This window comes from Rattus norvegicus, chromosome 7 (genome assembly GCF_021556685.1).
Source record: "Rattus norvegicus strain SHRSP/BbbUtx chromosome 7, alternate assembly SHRSP_T2T, whole genome shotgun sequence".
NCBI classification, from domain to species: Eukaryota; Metazoa; Chordata; class Mammalia; order Rodentia; family Muridae; genus Rattus; species Rattus norvegicus.
The window spans coordinates 131,711,285-131,737,168 of record NC_141540.1 but is presented as its reverse complement, the minus strand read 5'-3'; the positions used below and the strand labels follow the sequence as shown (position 1 = coordinate 131,737,168).

At 42.5% G+C, this 25,884-nt stretch overlaps 1 protein-coding gene across 48 annotated transcripts in view; it reads left to right on the top strand.

Annotated features, from left to right (window-relative positions):
* Kif21a (kinesin family member 21A) overlaps nt 1-25,884 on the top strand; it is a 115,376-nt gene that overhangs the window by 54,178 nt on the left and 35,314 nt on the right. For 29 of the 48 annotated variants that reach the window (XR_015623944.1, XR_015623943.1, XR_015623941.1 and 26 more), the window contains 15 exon segments: nt 485-707; nt 814-996; nt 2,933-3,082; nt 3,829-3,963; nt 4,642-4,809; nt 6,635-6,750; nt 9,590-9,785; nt 10,143-10,332; nt 10,842-10,905; nt 14,488-14,691; nt 19,164-19,202; nt 22,964-23,054; nt 24,309-24,432; nt 24,832-25,020; nt 25,231-25,430. Coding sequence is in view for 42 of the 48 variants with exons in the window: in NM_001371538.1 (NP_001358467.1) it covers nt 485-707; nt 814-996; nt 2,933-3,082; nt 3,829-3,963; nt 4,642-4,809; nt 6,635-6,750; nt 9,590-9,785; nt 10,143-10,332; nt 10,842-10,905; nt 14,488-14,691; nt 19,164-19,202; nt 22,964-23,054; nt 24,309-24,432; nt 24,832-25,020; nt 25,231-25,430 (2,272 nt within the window). In the remaining 6 variants the exon portion in view is untranslated. 48 annotated transcript variants of the gene reach the window in all.

Sequence of the window (25,884 nt, the reverse complement as noted above, 5' to 3'; positions counted from 1 at the left end):
GCTGGTGAGAAGTTGGAGAATGTGAGTCAGATGTCTCAGGGTACCAGGGTTTAAATGTCATCTGTAATGTTTCATTTTTAGATGGTGTACTTTACTCTAATAAACTCTACATTCCATACTAAAAAATATTTCATTTTTATGGTAAATGTTAGAGAGTCAGAGGACAATAGCGACTGAGTGGCAGAGTTTATTTGACTGTCCATTTCTTACAGCTGATGAAAAGTATGTACCCGATTAAAATTTAATTTTAAGAGGAACTTTATACTCTTGTTCATTATTTTGCGGATTACTAGGTAACCCATTGGGTTTGTTAGGCAAGTCATTTTAGTTACCGAAGTTAATTCAGGGTAGGCTGATTTATTTAAATTTTTTGGCCAAGAAATTAGAGCCCTTAAATTCTTTTCTGATTATTTCTTTTCTGATATCTCTTCCTTCTTTTCCAAGTATAATAATCTATCATCTCTTTTTGGACTCTTCTTCACAGAATCAGACCACAGCTTGCCAAAGAAAAGATTGAAGGCTGCCATATCTGCACGTCAGTCACACCAGGGGAGCCTCAGGTCTTCCTAGGGAAAGATAAAGCCTTTACTTTTGATTATGTGTTCGACATCGATTCCCAGCAGGAGCAGATCTACACTCAGTGCATTGAAAAACTCATCGAAGGCTGTTTCGAAGGATACAATGCTACGGTGTTTGCGTATGGACAAGTAAATGCCTTATTGTTTTCGTGGGAATTACAGTTCAGTTTCCATTGTCATGTCTTGCGGCCTTGGTAATATGAACTGTCCGCCATTCTCTTGTTCTTTTGTTCAGACCGGAGCAGGGAAGACGTACACGATGGGAACCGGATTTGACGTCAACATCATGGAGGAAGAGCAAGGCATCATCTCTCGCGCTGTTAAACACCTTTTCAAGAGTATTGAAGAGAAAAAGACCTCAGCGATTAAAAACGGGGTCCCCCCTCCTGAATTCAAAGTGAACGCTCAGTTCCTAGAGGTAGTGGACTCGTCAATTTCCTTTCGATTCCACCCGTAACAGCAGATCCTCGTAATGGGATAAAGCTGGGCTTCGGTATAGTCCTTTGCATACAATAGTCAGTCAACGTTGCTTTAGTAAATTAGCATTAGTTAATAGGTAATACATATACCTTACTCTTGGGTGCAAAATAATGTTGACATGTACACTGTAAATAATTGACAGTATCTATAGATTAAAGTACAATTAACATTGTTTATTTCAGAACCTTTCCTTAACAAGCGATAAACTATTGTGGGTAATTTGGATAGGGTTATAAAGTACTAGGAATTAAGAAAGTCTTATCAAAAGGGAGGGGACAAGCCGAGACGTGGCCTCAGAGGCTGATGGTGTCTGTGCAGAGTGCAAAGATTATTAGGTCAGGATGAGTTTACGATAGCTAGTCTGGTAGGAAGCTCTGCCAATGGAAGAAAATGTGGGCCCTTGAGTAGTGCTGTAGTTAGATGGACTGCTGCATTGTAATTCGGAATTGGGTTGACTTTACCTATGCCAAGGAAAATCTTTTAGAAATGAAAGATAGGGAAAATGGATGTCTTGGTGGGTGAGGACGCTTGCTGTCAAGCCTGAGGACCCGAGTTCCAACCCTGAGACCCATCTGGTGGAAGGAGAGAACCAAACTCTCTACACATGTACCATGGCATGCGTGCATGCCCCACACATACACATAAATAGATACACGCATATAGTAAAAGGCAAAACGGAAGTAAACATCTGAGGATAGAGTTATCATTGCGTTTGCCAGCTGGAATCGCAACTAGCATATTCACAGTTACCAAGTGATGGGATCAGCCTGGGCGCCCACTGACAGATGAATGCATAAAGAAGATATGAAAGCCACACACGTGCGTGTGCCTACACACAGAGTGGAGCCCTAGCCAGCCTTAAGAGTGAAATTAGGTAACTTGCAAGAAGATGGGGGGAACTGGAAATCATCTAGTTATGTGGAGTAAGCCAGACTCACAAAGATAGGATATCAGAGGTTCTTTTGTATTTGTTAAACAAAAAACAAACAAACAAACAAAAAAGCCCAACAAATAAAAAACAACAAAAACCAAAAACCAAAAGAAATAAAAAGGGTAGAGGAAGAGAGGAAGGAACTAGGGAAGGAAAAAAGCAGGTGAATATTTACCTGAACTACATTGTGTGTGTGTGTGTGTGTGTGTGTGTGTGTGTGTGTGTGTGTGTGTGTGAAATGTCCCAATAAAACCTATCTTTTTTTTACATTAATGAATGAGAAAGGAATTAGTAAGTGGAAACACACTGAACGGGATAAGTATAAGGAAATAGAAATACAGTCTTGCGGTGAAATCGTAAAACTTTTAAAATTCTTAACATCTCTGACCTTCCAGTTGGGTGTGGTGAGTCATTTCTTTAATCCCAGCATCTGAAGTAGGGGCCTCAGTGAGTTCAAGGACAGCCTGGTCTTCTTAGGGAGTCCTAGGCCAGCCCAGGGCTACTCAGTGACACACCCCACCCTCCAAGGACAGCCTGATCTACAGAGAGTCTCAGGCAGCCGGGGCTCTAGTGAGACCCCACACCGAATACCCCACCCCTAACCTCCTGCTAGGATAGAAAGTTCCTCTGCCCTAACCTTTGGCTCTGCCTGCATCTAAGACATACTGGTCCACGTTTGCTAATTTGCCTTTGCTTCTGTCTCGTGAAGTGGTCGTAGGTCATCTTAGCTTTTGTGCCTGGGTTATTTGTCATGATGAAGTCACTTCCTCTTTATTCTTGTAGCTAAATCTGACATTCACTTCAGTATTCATAGATTTATGATGATACGGTAACTTATAGCTGTATGAAGGGAGAGCTGTCATTCTGAGGCTGTTGAGCATATTGAAGATGCTGTGCACAACCCCTTCGATAGCGTTAACCGTTTAATGTGTCTTCCCCTCAGCTCTATAATGAAGAGGTCCTTGACTTGTTTGACACCACCCGGGATATTGATGCAAAAAATAAAAAGTCAAATATAAGAATTCACGAAGATTCGACTGGCGGGATTTATACTGTGGGAGTCACAACACGCACTGTGAATACAGAACCAGAGGTGACTGCGCCGTTAAAATATAAAGTATAGGTGGCTTTCGAAACTGTCATTACTGATAGTACCCTCAAGATTAAATACATAGGATGGCTTTCCTTCAGGGCGACGGATTTAAAAATCTCGTCTGCCTTTATAGAAGAACACCATTATAAAAGCGTGGGAGTCCTAGCAAGATGGTTGTGTAAGGTACCTGGTGCCCAGTCTTCCATTTTTTTAGAATTCACATGATGGAAGGAAAACCAATCCCCAAACTTCCAAATGTTGCTTTCTGATCCTACACGCGCACCATGGCGGATGTCTACATGCTGACATGAATTAACGCCAACACAAACTTAATGTGATGCGGATGCTAACAGGGTCGCATCTTGGCTTTTATAGGGAAACATTTGAGAAAAAAAATCTAAAAAAAAAAATGAGAAGAGAAAGCTTAAACAGGGTAGCCTAACTAATCCAGATTATTGTGGGGTTGTCCCTACCCTAAGCGTTCTACTGTAACAGTTTGGAATGGAAGCCGCAGATGTCAGCATAGGACGGACAATGGAACTTAGTGTTTTCCCCCAGTCAAAGAAGAATGCGCCATTATGCCGGGAAGTTCGGCTCAAATGCGCCTGTAACAAAAAAAAAATGACAGGATGAGAGGTCTTCCATTATGTCGTTCAGCATAGAGGGTTTTAGCCGTCAGCTCAGACAGAAGGTTGGCGGGGGCCTGTGTGAGTGTCGTCCAGTGAAGCCTTTCTTCCCCGTTGCAGATGATGCAGTGTCTGAAGCTGGGCGCTCTCTCGCGCACCACGGCGAGTACCCAGATGAATGTGCAGAGCTCGCGCTCCCATGCCATTTTTACCATTCACGTGTGTCAAACCAGGGTGTGTCCCCAAACAGACGCTGTGAGTTCCGTTTCCTTGTTTCTTAGCCTTTCAGCCTTTAGATCCTTGAATCCTCCCCATCTTTGGAGAGGCGTTTGGTCCAATTTTATTTTTATTTATTTTTCTTTCTCTTAGTTTCCTTCCTATCTATCTATGTATCTATCTATGTATCTATCTATGTATCTATCTATGTATCTATCTATGTATCTATGTATCTATCTATGTATCTATGTATCTATCTATGTATCTATCTATGTATCTATCTATGTATCTATGTATCTATCTATGTATCTATGTATCTATGTATCTATGTATCTATGTATCTATGTATCTATCTATCTATCTATCTATCTATCTATCTATCTATCTATCTATCTATCTATCTATAACTGGCCAATTGTGTAAGACTTTGGGGGAACAAACAGAAATACCGAGTATCTGTTTGTTATGACAAAGGGGAGGTGCCGTCCTTTGGCTCTGTGTGGTGAGGGCTGTTGGTATATTTCCCTTTATCAGCAGAGCCCTCCTTTCTGTGCGGCTGGATTTTGCCTTCCCAACTTTTTCTCCAACGTTGCCATTTATGTTTTCCTGGCTACGCGAATGCTTCTCCAGCTGAGAAAGGGAGCGGGTGGGGACAAGGTGACGGTGTGTTTGATGTCGCGCTAAGGAGGCATTTTTGATTATCTCCCGCCGTCACAGGAGAACGTAACCGATAATAAGATGGTGTCCGAATCCCCGCAGATGAATGAGTTTGAAACGCTGACCGCGAAGTTTCACTTCGTTGACCTGGCAGGATCGGAAAGGTTGAAGAGAACCGGAGCTACAGGCGAGAGGGCAAAAGAGGGCATTTCCATCAACTGCGGGCTTGTAAGACCACAAGAGACACGCGCCCTCCCTGCTGTCCCTCTCTGTTTAACTTGGTTGGCTTGGTGTGCAAGTATGTAGTGCAGGCTTGCCTCACAACGATTCTCCTGCCTCAGACTTTGCCGTCCTGGAGTTACAGGCATACGTTATCAGGCCCAGCTTTCTTTTCTCTGCCGTAATTCATAATATGTCTCAAGGAAACCCTTCTTGACTGGCTCGAGGGATGGAGTAACAGTAATACACTGACCCTCTGACCACGTGGTCTATTACCCCAGCCCCACGTCACGGGCTTTCATACTGTTAGTTTGGCTTGCCCAACCTTTAAAGTATGTGCAAAAGCTTCTGTATGGGAACAGTGTTTTTAAACTTCTTCCCACATTTGAAAACATATATTCAAAACAAACCCTTAACGTTAAGCATTTCACTGGACAAGACATAAGGTCTCCTCGGCTGACATCTAGTGACACTTGTTCTATTGACTGTGTCGGCTATTCAAAAGCTTTTTAACAATTTATTTTTATTTCTATTATTATTTTTTGGTATCCCAGAGTTTGATTTATTTTGTCCAAAGTCCAGAGATTTATCCATTTTTTAAAAAAATAACTTATATTAAGAATTAATTATAATACTATGCCACCTAGTGGTATTTTGATAGGAAAACGCATTGTGGTTGGAGTTAGCAGAAGGTTTCATTGTGTGCAGGAAAATGTTTTAGACCAAGCTTTTTGCATGACTCTTTTGATCTCCTCGTTATAAAATTAGACATTTGTTCCCGTGTAAGTAACAGCACTGCTAAATCCCTGTGACGGCGGCATCTGGTCACGTCTCTCTCTGTCCAGTAGCGGGACTTCCAAACATGAGGGTTTTTTTGTTTGTTTGCTTGTTCATTTTTCATTAGTGCCCACTTCTCCTGGCATGATTACATTTCTGTTAGGAATTGCCCAGTTGAAGCTGTTAGAGAGACCCTGACCGCTCACAGCCCACACCGACAGTCTCCCTAGTAGTCAGGCCTGAGTCCTACACTTTGAATATTGTCTCAGATGTATTAGGACGTGTGTCCAGCAAGGGACAGAATCCATTGCTCAACTTCCTGTCGAGGCTGTGGAACTTTGGTGTGGCCAGCACTTAATTCCGTAGATTCTGGAAAAAAGGGGCCAAGATACAGCATGACTCATGCCACTTTGCTGGATGATGACTTGGCCATGACAGTCTGTGTTTCTGGTTGTCTCACTACCGAAAGCTGATATGACTTGTGTGGAGAACGTGTTCCTCGTAGAGAACCCGCCCATCCATGGCAGGGAAAACAGTAGCAGAGGCAGAAAGAGTAGATATAGAAATTTTAACGGTTTACCTTTTATGCAGTTGGATATTGAACACATAGAATTTCATTATATTTCTAAGGTCAGTTTTACTCGTGTAGTGAACCCTTGCTCAGGGAAATGACACATATATCCCATGTGGCTATGGTAGGCTTTCATCATATAAAACATCTGTATTATAACAAGAAACTTTTCAGGAGCTTGGAACTTACTAAAAAGTCTGATTTAAAATGAGAAAAACTTAAAATACAAATTAGTTAGTTTCGTGAAGTCGTAACCTGAGCTCCAGGCGTGGTCAGACTTTGTCAGTCTTTAAACATTTCTGTTTTTCAGGAAAGGTCTCTCAGATTTTAAGTGTTATGAGCAGCACATACGTTTCTAAGCTTATATGTATATGAAAATACGAATAGGAATAAATCCAAACACGGGTTCTTAATTTTTATCCTGTCTCCATTTTGTCTCCTATGGGCTGTCCATCCGATTTTCCTCTCTCTCCTTTTCTCTGTTAGTTGGCTCTTGGAAATGTCATCAGTGCCTTGGGGGACAAGAGCAAGAGAGCCACCCACGTCCCTTACAGAGACTCTAAGCTGACAAGACTCTTGCAGGATTCCCTTGGGGGGAACAGGTAGGTATTCATCCTTGTTCTAGGTTTTGATTACGTATCATTTTTAAATTGTATCTGTAAGATGATTCGGAAGAACCGCTTTTATGGGGTTGGGGATTTAGCTCAGCGGTAGAGCACTTGCCTAGCAAGCACAAGGCCCTGGGTTCAGTCCTCAGCTCAGGGTGGGGGTGGGGGTGGGGTAGTGGAGTGGGGGTGGGGAACTGCTTTTATTTTAAAGCAAATTAATAGGATGAAGAAGTGGCAGTCATCCTAGATACCTAAAATGTGTAAATCATTTTATATGTAATAATTTCAAGTAGTACTAATAATATTCTTGGGGGTAGTGCTGGTATTTATATTTTAGTGATAGCGAGCTAAACTCGGGGGAAGTTAGACGATTTATTCAAAACCACGTAGTTTCTGAAGGAAGTCAGTAACACACGTTTGTTGCGTTTGTTCTCCAATGGTGTCGCTTCAGATTGGCACACAGGAGAGGCCATGAGAATTTCGTTCAGAATAAGTGAAGCCTCCTTAGTTAGTCGTTTAAATATCATTGGCGGTTCCCACAGAGTCTAAAATCGGAGCTTGTTTTGTGCGTGGAGAAAGTTTTCAGAAAAGGTCGGTTGAACAGAACGAGGGGCGTTTGCTGAGTAACTGTTGGCTTCTGTGGTCTTCCCTTCTAAGCCTTGGCACTGTAGGACTCCATAGTTAAACATTTCCTTCTGCTGCACAGCCCGCTCTTTCTGCTCCATCGGATGTATAAATGGAAACTTTGTTCTTGGCATTTGAATCCATCCATAGCCCAATTCAACACGTTGAACATGCTCAACAAACTTCCCTTTTTATGCTTTTAGTGGTCTGAAAGTCGTGTGTATTGAGTGGAGGGCACACAACGGACAATCTGGGAATTAAGTCTCTTTTTGGACAGCTATTTAAAAAAAAAGACTTTTGAATAAATTTGAATTTAGGTTTAAAGTCAGTTTGCCTCAGAAAAAGAGCTGCGTTTAATTCAGCAGCGTTTTAAAATATTTCTTCCTTTTATGTAATGTTGGCATGGTCTTATCTCTCTTTGAATGTATTGCATGTTTGCATGCAATATGGCTTTCGTTGTGGCATATTTTTAAACCTGGTTTTTGTATTTTCTGTCTGATTTTCAGGATTATTCTAGGTTTTATAACGAAGTAAAATATTGTTTTTGAGTCCAGTGAACATTTTCTTACTTCTACCCTCCCTCCCTCCATCCCTCCCTCCCTCCGTCCCTCCCTCCCTTCCTTCCTTCCTTTCTTCCTTCCTTTCTTTTTTTAAAAAAAGATTTATTTACTATGTATGCAGCATTCTGCCTGTATGTATGCCTGCAGGCCAGAAGAGGGCATCAGATCCCATTACAGATGGTTGTGAGCCACCATGTGGTTGCTGGGACTTGAACTCAGGACCTCTGGAAGAGCAGTCAGTGCTCTTAACCCCTGAGCCATCTCTCCAGCCTCTTTTCTTTCTTTTGTTTTCCTTTTTTGTTTTTGAGACAGGGTCTATCTGTATAGCCCTGGCTTTCCTGGAAATTCCTATGTTAGACCAGGCTCGCCTTGAGCTCTTAGAGATCTACTTGCCCGGCCTCCAAAGAGCTGGGATTAAAGGTGTGTACAACCTCACTCAGTCCTCTATTTCTTTAAAGTTACAGTTCTATAACTTTAACTATGAAACAAAGCAGGCCAGCTGTGTGTTCTGCCCCTTGCACATTTATATAGTTTGAATATGTTCATCCCCTTGAAAGCTTGCTTGCTCTGCAAGCATACGGAGCTGTTTTTACTGGGGAGCTTGCCTGATTGTAGAGGTTCAGTCAGTGGCTCCTTACCCGTATCCTAATGACGAGTGAATTGTCCTTAGAGGAGACGACCCTCTCTGATTCCAACCTTACTGCGCTATTTCTGCCTAAACTTTCAGGATCGAGTGCCTAGTTCAAAAACATTGTACTTTGATTAAATTTGGGGAAGTAAAATAGGTCCTCCCCTCTTTTTGTAGATGGAGCAAATCACACATAAATGAAAAAATAGGATAAAGTTTAAGTATCAGTATTTGTGTGCATAATTTAAAGTTAGTTTTCAATAAACCAGCTTTTATCTTTTTTATTATGTATATATGTATATAATTATATTAGATGTATAATTATGCATCTAGTCATAATACTGTATATTGCAATTTAAAAATTTTGCACTCAAAATTCTGGAAATGCTGAAAAACATAAAACCTGAGTAAGACCAATTATTTCTAAATTATAATATATATTCCACATATATTCTGCTATGCTATACTGCAAAACTGAGAGAAATAGATTACCATATTACCAATTGTTTCTTCTAAGTTAAAGATACCTTCTTTAAAATAGAATTATGAAAAGTAAGCATTTTCTGATGCTTGCAAGCTAGTTCTTGAGACATATACTTTTGAGTTTTGTTTAACACAGGATATATTTTTTCCTTCCTTACTCAATGACAGCCAGCTCCTTGACTTCCCAGCTTTCTTAGTTCCTACTTAATAAGCCCCGATCTTAATGCTTTTCAAAATACTTGTGAAATGCAAGCCTCCCTGCCTTCCAATTTACAGTTGACTACTGCTATCCGTAACTGACCCCCGATTGCCCCATTTGTGACTCACTGCATGAGTCTGGACTGGTCTGGACTGCCGACAGCGAGATGAGCTCATTGTTTACAGGAGGCTCAGATGCTCCAGAGGCTTGAAGCATGCTCACCAATTTTTTTTAAAATAATCTTCAAGAGAAGATGCTATTTAAATGGCAGGAACTTGAAAATGTGCATTTCAGTATTGGCTTTTGTTTCTACAACTAATTGTTATCTGTCACTTTCAGCCAAACAATCATGATAGCGTGTGTCAGCCCTTCAGACCGGGATTTTATGGAGACACTAAACACTCTGAAATACGCCAACCGAGCTAGAAATATTAAGAACAAGGTGATGGTAAATCAAGACAGAGCCAGTCAGCAAATCAATGCTCTCCGAAGTGAGATCACGCGGCTTCAGATGGAGCTCATGGAATACAAAACAGTAAGCTCAAAGCGCTGACGGCCTCCCCTGACTGAGCGAAGGCTCCTGTGTCCTGAGTACAGTCTTGACCTTTTTGGAGCGGATGCATGTATTAGCCTTGGAGGGAGTCCTCGGGAAGCCAGACTGTCTAGAATTCTTCAAAAGGCTCCTTACCCAGTCTATAATTCTTCTGACTAATGCGCCGTGAAAGATTGGAGTCGAAGGGAATGGATTTATTTTGCCTTGGGGCTGGGTAGATAAAAAGGCTGTTGGTTATAGAACTGTGTGATCTTGGGGTGTCTTTAAAGAAAACTCTTGTGTACTTAAGGCCTGTATTAACCAACGGGGGGTGGTGGGGTGGTGATTTTTCTTTTCAAGGGTAAAAGAATCATCGACGAGGAAGGCGTAGAAAGCATCAACGACATGTTTCATGAGAATGCTATGCTCCAGACGGAAAATAATAATCTGCGTGTAAGAATAAAAGCCATGCAGGAGACCGTTGATGCGCTGAGGGCCAGAATCACGCAACTTGTCAGTGAGCAGGCCAACCAAGTTCTTGCCCGAGCAGGTACGTGTTTAGGGTGTGGTCAGGGGGAGATTAACTTCTGAAGGACATGAAACATTCTTTTTTTTTTCTATTCTTTTTTTTTTTTTTTTCGGAGCTGGGTATCGAACCCAGGGCCTTGTGCTTGCTAGGCAAGCGCTCTACCACTGAGCCAAATCCCCAACCCCGACATGAAACATTCTTTATGTTGATTATTTACTGCAAATAGTCGGAGTTGAAATGCTGGACTTTGACATACAAACTCTAATTTTAAGTTAAATACCCAATTTTGAAAAATCAATAAATTCCTATATAAACGAAATGTGCCCTTTGCAATATTTTCTTTCATGATCTGTTCACGTAACTCAAGGTAGGAGATTTGTTGTAGGAATTGTGCTTTATTTTGACATTAACTTTTCCGAATTAGGCCCTCATGCATGGCCAGGCAAGTGCTAAGTCATTGAACTATACTTCCAATACTGGGGAGTCTCAGTTTTAAAATAAAATTTTTCATTTCATATTTTGTCTTGCAGGTGAAGGGAATGAAGAGATTAGTAATATGATTCACAGTTACATCAAAGAAATCGAAGACCTCAGGTATGGCTTTCTAAATTATGTAATGCGTGTCAGTTTTTGCAGTGTTCATAATATTTCTGTGTGCCGGGACGAATGTTCATGAGCTGTTAGTGTTGCTATTTCGAGCCTGTGGTCATTAGAGAACCAGACCCTTGGCTTTCCCAGAACATCATATTCCAAAGCTAATTTCCCCTGTCTCCCTTCTCCTGTTACCTTTCCACATTCTCTTTTTTTACTGCTATTGCCAGGTCTTCATTGGACATCCCCAAACCCAAAGTATAGGACAGGCAGGCGTTCTCCATGCTGGTGATGTCATCCTTAACCCTTTTCATGCCTGTGGATTTTTACCATCAACCCGGAAACAGACCCAGGTCTCCGAATCATCTTTAGCTTTTTGAACCTCCTATTTCTTCCTGTTCCCTTCTCCTTCTTTAGCTATTACGAGATCCGCTGAGATCCAGGCCTTCTCTTGTACAAGCATTTGCATTTCAGTAGACACCTGCAGATGCTCACATTTGAGCGAGGCTGCTATGGATGGGAGACAGGCACGGCATAAAGAGGCCACCGTCTAGTAGAGAGAGTTTAATACCGTATGTGAACAGTGTCCCGGTTCTGCACAGCATCCAGCCTAAACAGTCAGTCTCTACTCTGACCAGGAGTGCTCCTCCCTGAGCGGTCTAGAATTTATTCTCAGACCAATCTGTCCTCACTTTTGTAGACCCCTTATTTACTTTGCTGGGAGAACCGGCTGCTCTCTTGGTTTCTGAAAGTCCTCCTCCATTTGTGGGCCGCCTGTCTTCACTCTTCACCTCCTTTTCTCCCTGGTTTCTGGCCAGTGGTTGCCGCCGCTTGTGTTTTCTGGTGCCTGTGATCGGCTTCCACTCCTCCGCCCTGTTATTCTAAAGCGGCGTGCAAACCTTGGTCTCACCGTTGGCCAAATGACACGACTGCCTCATTATTTCCTAGGAAACCACCAGTATGATCTCCACTCCTAGAGACTAAAAGCAGCACGTAATACCTCCACTTCACAGTTAAGAGACCATAACCAGAGGTCAGGCATGGCCCCAGGTGAGGGATGGGGCCACCCACCCACATCAAAAATATTAATCAAAAGGAAATGCAGGGACAAAGAATGGAGCAGAGACTGAAGGAAAGGACATCCAGAGACTGCCCCACCTAGGGATCAGACCATATGCAGCCACCAAACTCAGACACTATTGCTGGTGCCAAGAAGGGCTTACTGACAGGAGCTCGGTATAGCTGTCCCCTGAGAGGCTCTGCCAGAGCCGGACCAATAGAAATGCAGATGCACACAGCCAAACATTGGACTGAGTCCAATGGGGGACCTTAGGGCAAGGACTGTAGGAGCTGAAAGGATTTGCAACCTCATGGGAAGAACAACAATATCAACCAAGCAGACATCCCATTGGTCCCAGGGACTAAACCACTGTCCAAAGCATACACACGGAGTGACCCATGGCTCCAGCTGCATATGTAGCAGAGGATGGCCTTATCTGGCATCAGTGGAAAGGGAGCCTTTTGGTCCCGTGGAGGCTAGATAACTCAGGATAGGGGAATGCTAGGGCACTGAGGCAGGAGTGGGTGGGCGGGTGGGGAAGCACCCTCATAGAGGCAGGGGGAGGGGATGGGGGATGGGGGATGGGGATGGGGATGGGGGGACTGGGAAGGGAATAACATTTGAAATGTAAATAAATAAAATAACCAATAAGAAAAGCTTTTCTTTGAGGCTTTTATGGGACAGAGATGACTCAGGCCGAGTCCTGTCAGTTGTCAAACCCTTTCCTTGGATGGGTTAATACTTAGTTTCATATTCCCAACTTTGACATGGTTTTGATGGCTCTTTAATTAGATGTGTCCCAGCCCTGAAGACTAGTGTCCTAGAGCTCCAGGTTTGTGATGCACCCTGTAAAAACAGTTGACATATTGAATCGTGCGTGAACTCTGAATTCAGATATGAGTGCCTGTATTGATGTTTAGGCTCCTTTTACCCTGATGCGTTTGCTCTCTGCCCTCTCTGGGTTTCACCGTGTCCGTCTATAAGAAAAGATAATGCTCGCAAGCCTCACAAAGTTAGTACGGGCTTGAGTGAAACAGAGGCCTCCGAAGATTCTTACTCTGCAGGGTGCTGTGCAGTTCCAGGGTGTCACGTAGCTCAACTTTTCAAGCTTTGTTTTCGCCTACCAATCCTCTTTTCATCCGTACTTCTGTCAAAGTTCATTCTCGTGAAGTTTATTCGCAACTCCTTAAGCTAAGAGAAATTAGTCTGAATGTATCGCAGTTTACTTAAAATCTTATTTTTCAAGTTACGAAATCATCGGAGTGACCTTTTAATAAAACGAAGCAATCACCACTTAACCCTTGAATTTGGGAATATTAAAACTTTTGTGAGAAAATAGACAAGGAGTCTGTTACATTTCTACTGTTTCCAGAGCTGAGAACATTTTGCTTTATTTCTTCAGTTATTCTCAGTAGTACATTTTCATAAGTGTGTGTGTTTCGTCTATCTGTTCTTTTTTTTAAATATAAGATTTATTTATTTATTACATATAAGCATGCCGTAGCTGTCTTCAGACACACCAGAAGAGGGCATCAGATCCCATTACAGATGGTTGTGAGCTACCATGTGGTTGCTGGGATTTGAACTCAGGACCTCTGGAAGAGCAGTCAGTGCCCTTAACCACTGAGCCATCTCTCCAGCCTATCTCTTCTTTGAAATACAACTGTGCATCATGAGCACTTTTTTTTAATGTGAAGCGTTTTTCTGGTGATTTGTTTCCAGGTTTCTTCAGCACTACCTTGTGTTTATAATTAATTTATTTTACTACTGTTGGATAATGACATTTCTAAGTTTTATTAGAATTGTTATTATTTTCAATTATGGTTATGGATTGGCACATTTTAAATTCATTACATAATTGGTTCTCCTAGCAACCCTGTGGATACTATTTTAATCCCTGTTTACCTGGGGAAGAGTCAGGGCTTTTAGAGCCTGATCATCAGGCCAGACCCAGTGAGTGTCTGATGAAATCTAAGCCGGGATTCTGCTCCTTCCCTGGGACGTCGAATACTTCCTCCTTCCAATCATAACGCCTCGGCAGCAGCACGTGTGTTTATGTGCTCCACGAGGAGTGCGAAGAGAGGGAGAAAGACGCATCCCCTCTCTAGCCTATAGAAAAGCAGCTTTTGTCCATGTGCTGCAGCCTTTGGAAGTGAAGCCCTCAAGGTTTCAGCCCCTACCAAATGCATGCAAGCCTTGGAAATGCAACAAAATTACAATACATTGCCTGCTGTTTGTTATGCAATAGAGTCTAAAATATGTATTATTGGTCGATGGTTTATTATATTTTCCTTTCATCTTCAACTTGCTGTGCCCAGGCTTTGTGCTACATTGAAACTATAGAAAAGTATGACCTATAGGCTGAGGTGGGTGTGTTCCCTTTGTGCACGGAGCTGATGGTTACACAGCCGTGTCCCGGAGCTCGGCGCTAGAAAGGAAGCTTCGTGATGTCAACATAGCGATTTTTAAAAATGTTCTGTCATAAAAAAAAGTTTCTACTTAAAGATACTTTTTTTTTCCATCAGGGCAAAATTATTAGAAAGCGAGGCAGTGAACGAGAACCTTCGGAAGAGCTTGACCAGAGCCACGGCGAGATCTCCTTTCTTCAGCGCGTCGTCCGCTTTCTCGTCGACCATACTGTCTTCAGACAAAGAAACCATCGAAATTATAGATCTGGCGAAGAAAGATTTGGAGAAGCTGAAGAGGAAGGAGAAGAGGAAGAAGAAGAGGTAGTATTATAAAAATGAACGTTTTTCTGTTACAGGACGTTTAATCTGAAGTAGCAGCATGTATGCAGTCTTGTTGTACAGCTCCGAATATGTGAGAAGACATTTAAGTTAGCTTACAGTTACAGTGATAGTTGTTCTAGTGATATATATGTATATATATATCATATATATTTATATGAGAAGTAAGTTTAGCTGTAAGTGTGTAGTAATGAGTAGTGCCTAGCCTGTGACAGTAATTAGATTTTATCATGTCGCTCTTTCACCTTGCCGCTTTTGCACTCCATCCATCTCGCTTTCGCGCGAAGCCTCCGTGTCCCATTGTCAGTAACAGCGTGTTGTTCCCTCTTCCCATTTCCTCATAGAACTGCATAGTCAATGAGGCGTTCTAACCCTGCTCCGAGACAGATCAACTGAGGGCTGACTAATCCATCGGAATCTCATTTGGCCTCTAAATATTTCCCCGCAGGGTTTCTAATCTGGTTGTACCTAAGCCCTTCCTGTTGTTTCCGGTTCTCTGGAACCTCTCAGGGAATTATTTAGCATCCCACCACTGCGGTGAACCCGCCTGCGCCTGATAATATCCTTCCCCGCCAAAGTCAGCTGGGAAAAGAAAAGGGAAAAACTGAAAACTTGACCATTTGTAATGTGTGAGTGGTTAAATACTCCAATTTCATTCATATTTATCTATGGATGCTGTAGTGCCATCCAGTGACTTACAAAGAATGTGCTCGAGCATGCCACCGAAACTCAATTCAATCCTTGGGGCTAGATATTCAAAGGGAGGCCAAGCCAACTTCTTTTCCACTGTCTTGCTACAGGGAGTCTTTGGAACATTATAGACATTTTACCGGCTGTTTTGTTCAGTTTACTTAAAAACAAGTATTTAGAAAACAAGACACTCCCTCCTTGAACAGTAGGGTTGATAAAGTGATTAAAACTTAGACCTGTTAGGCTAACCTGGCCTTGTGTCTTTAAGGTAGAAAAGAATAGATAAACTACTTCAAACAAGTTACACAGGATGACTGGGGGCCATTGGATTCTTGAGCTAGTAGTGTTTTCATGGGTACCATTCATGCCTATGTCAGCAACGGTAGGACATAGGTCATGCCTAGCTTTCCATGACAGAGGACAGCTGCATTACACTGAGGACCACAGGATTGTGGAAATGAATGTTCGCCTTGTGCGTGAATGAAGGGCTTATGGTTTACTTGCCAAATTCACTTCAGGAGATGGCGGGACTCGTTTTGAAGGGCCCAGGCACTTTGTGTTCATGGGTAAGCAACCATAAGCAGGAGTGTGTTTTTCAGGGTCCTAAGCTGAGTCTGCCCTTTCCACTTTAAATGAAATTTAGATAATGCATTAGTAACTTGCTAGATATGAAATATGAAAAATATCTTAGGGTTTTACTGCTGTGAACAGACACCGTGACCAAGACAACTCTTATAAGGATGAAATTTAACTGGGGCTGGCTTACAGGTTCAGAGGGTCAGTCCATTTTCATCAAGGCAGGAATATGGCAGCGTTCAGGTAGGTGTGGTGTAGGGAGGAGTTGAGAGTTCTACACCTTCATCTGAAGGATACTAGAAGAATAGCCTCTTGGCAGGTAGGAGGAGGGTCTACCCCAAGAGTGACACATTTCCTCCAACAAGGCCACACCTACTCTAACAAGGCCACACGTCCTGATAGTGTCAACTCCCTAGGCCAAGCCTATTCAAACCATCACAAAAAATAAATAGGGATCCTAATCACATGTTTTCTATATATTTTATAGTGGCTCCAGGCACCCTGTACCTCTGGTTCAGACTCCTTTCATGAAAATGCATGCTAATAAGCACTCAGTAGAAAAACATTACTCGTGGAAAATAGTTGTTCTATTTGTCCTGGTCCATTTATCTTGGAACTCCACCCACTGTAAGGGAAACAAAGCAGTCGTTTCACGTTGCTCTTCTGGATTGACCCAGGCAGTGTACGAAGGAGATAGTGAGGCATGCTAATCACAGCGTCTTCTCAAACGACCCAGATGAGGGAAGCATGTACTTCACACGCACGTGGGGCAAAACATTGGTGAGCATAATCAGCCAGCTGGATGAGTAAAAGATTGCCATGAGAAAACCAATCCGGTGTTTCTGAAGCCAGCGCTCACTCACAGAGCGCCGGGTGAGCGCTTGATTGAGCACATTTCACACGCATGCCCCCGTGCCTCTGTCAAACACATACGTGGGTGGTCTGTGTGATTGAAATGTTTATTTCGTGTACCATACCCATATGAAAGTCTGGAGAGCCAGTGTGTGACTCTCGGCACCGCACATGAAGTTCATAGAACTTAATGAAATTAGTCTTGTTCTACAGACGAGTCTTCTCAAAACCTGGGCTGCTTGAGACGGTTCAGTATTGAAGCAAACAAACACATATGAAATGCTTGCTCACAAGCCTGGAGACCTGAGTTCAGTCCCCGGAACCCTCAGCTGAGGGAGAAAACTACCTCCTGGGAGTGTCCTCTGGCTCCTATGGGCACATCCCACTCACACAACTACACACACACGCACACAGTTACACACACACAGACACGAACACACACACACACACATGCACGCACATACATGCAGACACGCATGTACACACATGCACGTACTCACACAGTTACACACACACAGTTACACACAGACAGAAACACACGCACACACATGTGTTCTCACAGTTACATACACACACAGACACGAACACACACACCTGCACACATGCAGACACGCATGCACACACATGTTCGTACTCACACGGTTACACACACACACACACACACACACACACACACACACACTAAGGAAACCTAAACAAAAAGCGTTTCACTAGTCACATTTAGGTCCAAGTAACTTTTAGGATTATGTAATATAAATTCTTGTCTTAAAAATTTAAACGAATTCCCATCTTAGTCAAAGGCCTGAAGTAAAGCAAACACAAAAAAAGAAGGGTTTCAGCAGCAGCAAAAACAGCAATTGTAATGATAATCATAGAACGTTTTGATTTTTACTGGTAGGCCATATTATATAGTTTAAGCATTGTAGTTCCTTAGCGTCAGCACAAGCTTGGATTACACTGATCTGGGGGCTGGGGGAGCGCGTTGTTTTGTGTATATAGATAAAGGAAATTTACCACTCACACATTTCATCTGATGCCTTTGGATGACCCAGGATACAGAGCTCGTCGGGTCTTTCAGACCCCTCTACTTGCACTGAACGGTGGTGGGTGGAAACTTCGGGAACACAGATCTTTTTGTGTGCAGTTTTCCTTTTTCTAGTCACTGTGCCTGACTCTCTGATCCCTGGTGAACATCTCTCTGTAGAACTTTTCCCTCAGACGGCTAGTCTCATGTTATCATAGCACTACATAAACAGGTTGTAAGAGACAACCACAGCCCAAGAAATAGAAATCACAGGAAACTACAGATCGTGAGATTAAAAGAGAACTTGACTTAATCGTTTATAACTCAACTCTGTCTCTAATTGTTTTAAATATGAATGATTCCAAAAAGATTTGCGGGGTTCTAGACAGAGTACGCTGTGTGCAGATTGCAATGTGCCTAATCAGAGCCTAGCACATCTCTGTTGTTTGCGTGACAAATATTCACATATAGTACATTCCATTGAGTAAAGATTCCTAGCGTTGGATATTGGATATCATTTACGTTAGAGTTTGAAACCTATATCTGTTCTTTTTGTTCTGTTTTGTTTTTACTATTCTGGTTAAAGAACAACCTTACTAATGGAAAGTACTAAAGCCCCCATTTTATCTCCCCCCCCTTTGCCTGAGTAGTGAAATCCTACTCCCAACCTTGAGATTTTTATCTTTAACAAGATTTTTTTCCTTTTTCTCATCGATCGTATAACGCTCACATTCATTCGTCTGTAATGCCATCTCATATAATTTTCATATGAGTTTCTAAGTTTAGATTTAGCGATGATTTTATGTATGGTAGAACAAATGAGGTTCTTAAAGTAGTAACTTGTATGTTGTATTGGTATGATCATTGTGGTATAAAGGCATTACTTAATAAAGGTCTTTTCATGATACATTAAAAGTCTTCTGAAGGATTTAAAAGGAAGAGGATGTTATTGAAAGTGGGCTTTACCATTGGGGGAAAATTTTAAAATTGATAAATTTCTGGCTAAATATAGCAATAGCATCCCAACAAGATTTGTCGACTCCTATGATGGAGGCCGCATTTTGCTATTAAAGAACTTCCACGGGTTATCTGTGGTTGTTTTCTTAGATGTAATACTATGAATTTTCTGCTTTGTATTCCTAGAGAATGTATTGCCTTTTTACTGTGTATTTGTCCTTTAATGATATCTCTAAGATTTATTTTAACGTCTTTGAGCTCATGAACCATTTCTCTTCTTACCACTTTTGCTTTTACTGTCTGGTTTGCCCTTCATTGGCTTGGCCTTCCCATACTGTGCCTCGTGATTTTGAAGGCTACAGAAACTTGAGGAAAGCAGTCGAGAAGAAAGAAGGTTGGAATATTTCCCAGGTTTTTTTTTTGGTTTTTGTTTATTTTTTAAATTAAAATGTCATTTAAATATTTAATTTCCATTTGCAAGAAAATGTGCTATATAGCGTTGTAGATTGCTTGAGACTAGAGTAGTTGTTTTCTCCTTGAAGTAGCGACTTTCATAGAAATAGCAGAAAAGTCGAAGTGTATAAGTTTAACCCTGTAGGCACCTGAATTAAAGCGCAAGCCATTTCGCTAACGTTCAAATAAACTGCGAGAAGAATGATTATTGCTTAACCCTTTTTAGTCAAAGTAAATGAACCTTCAAACCACAGCCGGCATTTCTGTATTTCCATATTTAGGGGGAGCGTGTGAGCAGAGTGGGAATCATCCGCTGGGCAGCGCTTGTCTTTTGGTTGTAGCAAATGCCAGTGCGTGGGTAGACGCATCCATTCCTTAGTGCTGCAAGTTGTAGGAAGCATCGAAATGGTAAAAAGGGCAGAAGGAACTGTGGCCCTCTTAAAGCCAGATGGACAAGGAACTCTGAACTTCAAACCAGAAAACAAAAAAAAAAAAAACGTTTTTAACTTTTCAAACGTATTCCAAGTGGACATTAAAATGTGGGCAGTTTCCCCTTTTCCATTTAAAACCTAGGAGCGAATTGCTGATATCCGTAACATGGACCCACCCCTGAGTATGACTATCTATTTAGAGAAGTAGACGTTGGTGTGGTGCAAGAACCTTTATCTATAGAGCGTTCTAAACAAGTCGCCAAATCATATAACCGAGCTGGTTAAGTAGTTTTAAAACAAACGCAGTCAGCCCAGAAGCTCTATGTTTCAGATCATCTCTTACTGAAAGTTGAAGCTTGAGAACTTGTTCCCCGTGGTTAAACGACTGATTTACTTTAAGTATATTCAATCACAAATTAGTTTATGATACATTTCCCCTTAGTTTTACTCCATCTGCCATATTGAGTGTAGATTCTGAGCATGTACTCTGTGAGCTTATAACTTAAAAAGAATTTCTGTAACCAGCATGTAATTACAGTCACTTGTAGCTCACGCCAGAGCTCAACTAAGTGTCATTAATTTAGGACAACATATACTTATCAGAAAAATCAAAAAATTATAAATGCAACATTTCTTCTATTTAGAAAGCGCAGAATACGACGAACCTTTAAATTTATGGGTGGGGACATGTTGCCACGTTAAATTATTCAGCCCTTGAGATATATATGGAGATATAAGTCCGGGCTGCTTCTGACTTTCATGGGATCACACGGGACAGCAGAAGCAGGGCAGTTTAGTGGACCGTGTCTCAGTCATCAGTATCCGTTTCCCTGATGTGAAGATCTGACGCAGTCGGACAGAGATGGAGCCTGACTGTCTGTACCGAGTTCCTGGGGCTGTGTTTCACCCCGAGAGCCAGCCCTTCTGCTCTTAGTCCCTTCTGCGGAACACGTCTCAGGGCCACAATTTCTCTTTTATTCGCCAGATGAACATATCAATTTTTTATGTTCCTTCTAGTACCCAAGATCCTGAGTTTATAAAAAAAGAAAGTATAACTTTAATTACGGTCCATTATTCTTTAGCTAGCTATTTGGAATATCAATTTGTTTGCATTTAGCAAAGAAAAAAAATCGAATGCCTGAGATACAATATTAATATCACCTTTAACTTTAAAGTAGCAACTTAACTTTGAAGGTGATTCTCGGAAGCATGTGACGACACAGCTACGATGTTGATTTTCTTTTTCTGTGTTAGAGTACAAAGAGGATTTATGATTGGAGATATAAGTCAGTGATAACGTTCACTAGACTGGATATTGAGGAAGCAGGAAAGTATGTTAGTCAGATAGCCAAATAAAGTAGGGTGGTCGCAATTCCAAGAAAAGGGATTTTAGAAGATACAATTATATTAGAGTCAGCTATGGTGGAGGTTGAATACCACACCGGTCATAAGTAAGGAGGAGGAGGAGACCTAATGAGAAACGTGCTTCCTCTCTCCCACATATCCTCCTAGAGTCTTAAATCTTGGCCCAGCCTCTGGCACAGTAGTATTCGGATGTGCATTACTGGCCTTTTAATGTGATCGGGTTTGTCATAACCGTGCACTCAGAAGGGTTCCTAGCTTCCCCCCCCCGCCCGTTTATTTTCCTCTAGTACAGTGACCTAATGGCATCCATGGAAGTCTACTGCAGTTTATTTGACTCTACTGCCTTTCTTATTGGCTTTTACTTCTTCCTGCAAAGGCCGACACTGTGTTCTGTGTATCTTTATAATCCAAATCGAACTTCCCCACTCTAAGTTAAGGTGTGCGAGACGTGCAGGGCTACTGAGACACAAGCATTTGTGTAACTCAGAGGGATTGACTTACTTAATAAGCAGTAGTGTAGCTTATGATGTGTAGGCCCTGGGTAGTTAATTGAATGATAAGCCAAATACATGTGACTCTTATTCTCAAGAGACATTTAGTTCAGTGAGAATGACAGATCCAATAAATAGTCACACAAATAAACAAAACTGGAAAGTACCTATGAGGGAAAAAAATCACTTATATTCTTATTGTTCTGAGTATAAAAATATACGTAAGAATATGGACTGGAGTTAAATGTTAGAGTTTAATAATAACATGGCCCAAACGAGGTCAAATTATTTACCTATAACCTAGAAACAGGCCCCAGTATCCCCAGGAATTTCTTTAATGAAACAGACTATTTAATGGAAAAGGGTGACGATTGCAAAGCTCTCTCTAGAGGGGTTTTGTTTGGAAATATTGCTTTATTAGAATGTTCTTTTTTAATCCTAAAGATTTTAAAATTCCACCGTAACACAAACCGTACGGGCTGTTTAAGATTTGTTATATGAAGACTAACTTGCATAGATGCCGGAGTCCAGTGAGCTGAAGTGTAACTTCTGTGCACAGTTTGTCATGCAGGGTGAACCCAAGAAAGAGCAGAGTGATCTGGGTTCAAATTCACTCACTGTACTCGGCCACCTTCCCTTAAGACTCCCAGGGCTGAGCGAGTTTAGTTCTGACTGTCGTCTCACACCACCGTGTGGTTATGTCTGTAGGCATCAGGTAGCTGGAGGAGAAGTCGTCAGGTTTTTATGGTGAAAGCTTGTGGTAGACCCTAGAATTTCTTGTTCAGTTGGAGGGCAGCCCAAACTTCAGTTTTTGGAATCAAAGACCCACTGTGAGGATATGATGGGAAATCACCCTGTGCTGTGCAAATGTCCTAAGGAGGAGGGGGGGGCAGGGACCACAAAACGGAAAGCAGAAATGATGGGTACAGCCCGTGGAGGCAGACTCACTGTGAGCATAGTGGCTTTTGAACCTTTAAAATGATCAGGATACTGACAAGAACAATTGTGTTCAGATGAGACAAGTTTTCCTGAGTTTAGATAGGGAACCCAAACTTTCTGTTTTGGATTCTTTTTCGTTCACACTGTAGTGCATTGTAGTGAACTGGCCGCTCCTACGATGTAAGCTTGCTGTCTCTTTAGACCCAGTACTTTACTCTGTGACCTGTCAGCATCTTTAGAAGCTAAACTTTCTTCAGTTATGGGAAAATTTTACTTGGTTGGTCAAGTGGTCATATCTGCTTTTCTTTAATTGTCAGACAGGGCAGCCTGGCTTAGCTTTTCTTTCCTTTTATTTTTTATTTATTTATTTTTTGTACAAATTGTTGTTTTAAAAACTAAATCTGAGGGGAGGAAAAAAAATAAAGACTTTTCCTTTGTCCTTAACTCATATTCCTTTCTCTTTCTGTTTTCTAAAGTGTCGCTGGGAAAGAGAATAATGCAGACCCTGACCAGGAGAAGAAAGAAGAAAAGGGCGTCTCAGAGAAAGAAAGCAGTGAGGTGGACGTGGTGAGTACAAACCGCACCGTGAGCACAAACCGCAGTCACTGTGCGAACGGAAGGGCGGTGTTACCCTAGCCACGGCTTCCTCGCTCGAGGACTTTCCTCCTCAGTTGTGAACGTTTAGGTACTGACAAATCTCAGCGTCGTGATTTGTGAAAACTGTGTGGTATGCACGTGCAGATAGGGTACCGAGAGAGATAAGGAATTTGTTTTAAAAGGCAAAGTTATTGCATAAGAACCTGAGACTCTGTGAGTGACTTTTTTGAACTAAAGAGAAGCAAAATTCAGTGTCTGTGGAGGTGGCGTGGTGAGTAAACGCACTTGACAGGTACAGGCGTGTGGGCTTTCTGAGATCCCCTGGTATCCGTGTGAAAGGGCCTGGCACCTGGGCTGGCGTGTCAGGGCAGTTAGTTTCTGGGAGTTCGCTGACCAGCCAGCCTGACCAAAAGAGCAAGTTCAGGTTCAGTGACAGTCCCTGCTGAAGAGAATATTGTGGAAAATGTTAGAGGAAGACACTGGACATCTTGCTCTTGTGTCTGCACGTATAAGCGTTAGTGAACACCCTCCCCCCCCACACACACATGAGCATACACACACACACACACACACACATACACACACGAGCATGAATACACACACACAAGCATGCACACACACAAGCATGCACACACACATAAGCATCCACACACATACACACACACACGACCATGCACACACACACACAAACATACACACACACACACAAACATACACACACAAACATACACACACACAAACATGCACACACACATGAGCATCCACACACATACACACACACACACACACATGAGCATGCACACACACACTGGAACATAAACACACACACACAAACATGCATACATATACACTGGAACATAAACACACCCTCACTCACACACACAAACACACAGACACACACACATCTGAACATGCACACACATACACACATGAGCATACACATACATGCACATATGAGCATGTATCTACACACACATGAGCATACACACACAGACATACCACACACACACATGAACATACACACATACACACTCACACATGAGCATGCACACACAGACACACACATGAACATGCACACACATGCGCACGCACACACACACACACACACACACACACACACACATACACACACACAGAGCCCTGTGCTTCTGTGATGTATACTCCAGGATCTCTCTGACTGAGATTTGCTTGCCAGTATTGTACTGTTAATGCTTCCCATTTTAGGATGAGAATCAAGAAGCGAGTGACCATGAGGATGAGGAAGATGAGGAAGAGGAAGACGAGGAAGAAGATGACATCGAAGGAGAAGAAAGCTCTGATGAATCAGATTCCGAATCAGATGAAAAAGGTACCTGCCCCTTAGCACGGAGGGAGAAAAATCAGATTGGGAAGCTGTTTAGGTTTTGATAGAAAACTCAACATTTTTTATTTTATTGCCAATGAAAGCACTTTTCATGACCTGTAAGACCACACTAGACTCAGGCATGCTCTAGGCAGGACAGATGTTCCTTTCTGTGCTAGATTTGGTCACTATGACTTTCACATTTATTTTAGTGTAGGCAGTACCTGCTGTCAGCGGTGTGAACAGTCTGTCTTTTTAGACTACGGTATGTCCAGAAATTTTCCCACAAGGTTGCTGAGTGACTACTTGAATGTAGATAATGGCTTTACATTCTTGTTTTGTGAGACGACGATGACGATCCTTCAGCCCACTTCCGGTCTTTTTGTTTTTATCTTCTGTGACTAGCTAACTATCAGGCTGACCTAGCAAACATCACGTGCGAAATTGCGATCAAGCAGAAGCTGATTGACGAACTAGAGAACAGCCAGAAGCGCCTGCAGACACTGAAGAAGCAGTATGAGGAGAAGCTGATGATGCTTCAGCATAAGATCCGGGACACACAGCTGGAGAGGGACCAGGTTCTCCAGAACCTAGGTGGGTCTTCCGCAGAGGCTCACTCCTTACTCAGGGCGGTCGAGCCAGAAAGCAAGCCTAGCCGTCGGTAAACGACTTGAGTAGAGCGAGGACTCCTGAGGCAGAAGGGCTCAGGCACCATCGTGTCCCAGGTACCGGGAGTTCCGAGTCTGTAAATAAAGTCTGTGTCTCAAAAGCCCTGCATTTCTTCCCTTGCCCCGCCCCCCCCAGGCTCAGTGGAGTCCTACTCTGAGGAAAAAGCCAAAAAGGTGAAGTGCGAATACGAGAAGAAGCTGCACGCTATGAACAAAGAGCTTCAGCGACTGCAGACAGCCCAGAAGGAGCACGCCAGGCTGCTCAAAAACCAGTCTCAGTACGAAAAGCAGCTCAAGAAACTGCAGCAAGACGTCACAGAAATGAAGAAAACCAAGGTACCGAGGCTGCTCCTGTTCTGCTCCGATGGCCCCGGGGTTGGGTAGCTTGAGACAGAACCGTTATTGTGGTTGTTTCCTGAGCTGATACAAAAGTAGCCCGTGATATTTACGGCCAGTTCAAGATGGTAGCGGATGCTCCCTGGTCTGTCTCTCCGACCTCACTCTCCTTCACCAAGAGCTGGTAGCTACAGTTTGGTGTGTCCTTCCCACACATGGAGGAGCTCTGTGTGGATGCCTGCATCAGGTTCTGTGCAGGAATTGATCGTTCTAAATCTTGCACCAACGTCAAGTAGTGTCCTTAACATAACCACATGGACCTGCTGTAAGACGTGAGCAAATTGTGCTGTGCAGTTGCCGTGATAGCGGTAACCATATTCATTAGGTTTGTTCCCTGTACCAGGATCTGGTATAAGCACTTTCGGGTAGCAACCGGTTGAGTCTTCACAGAACA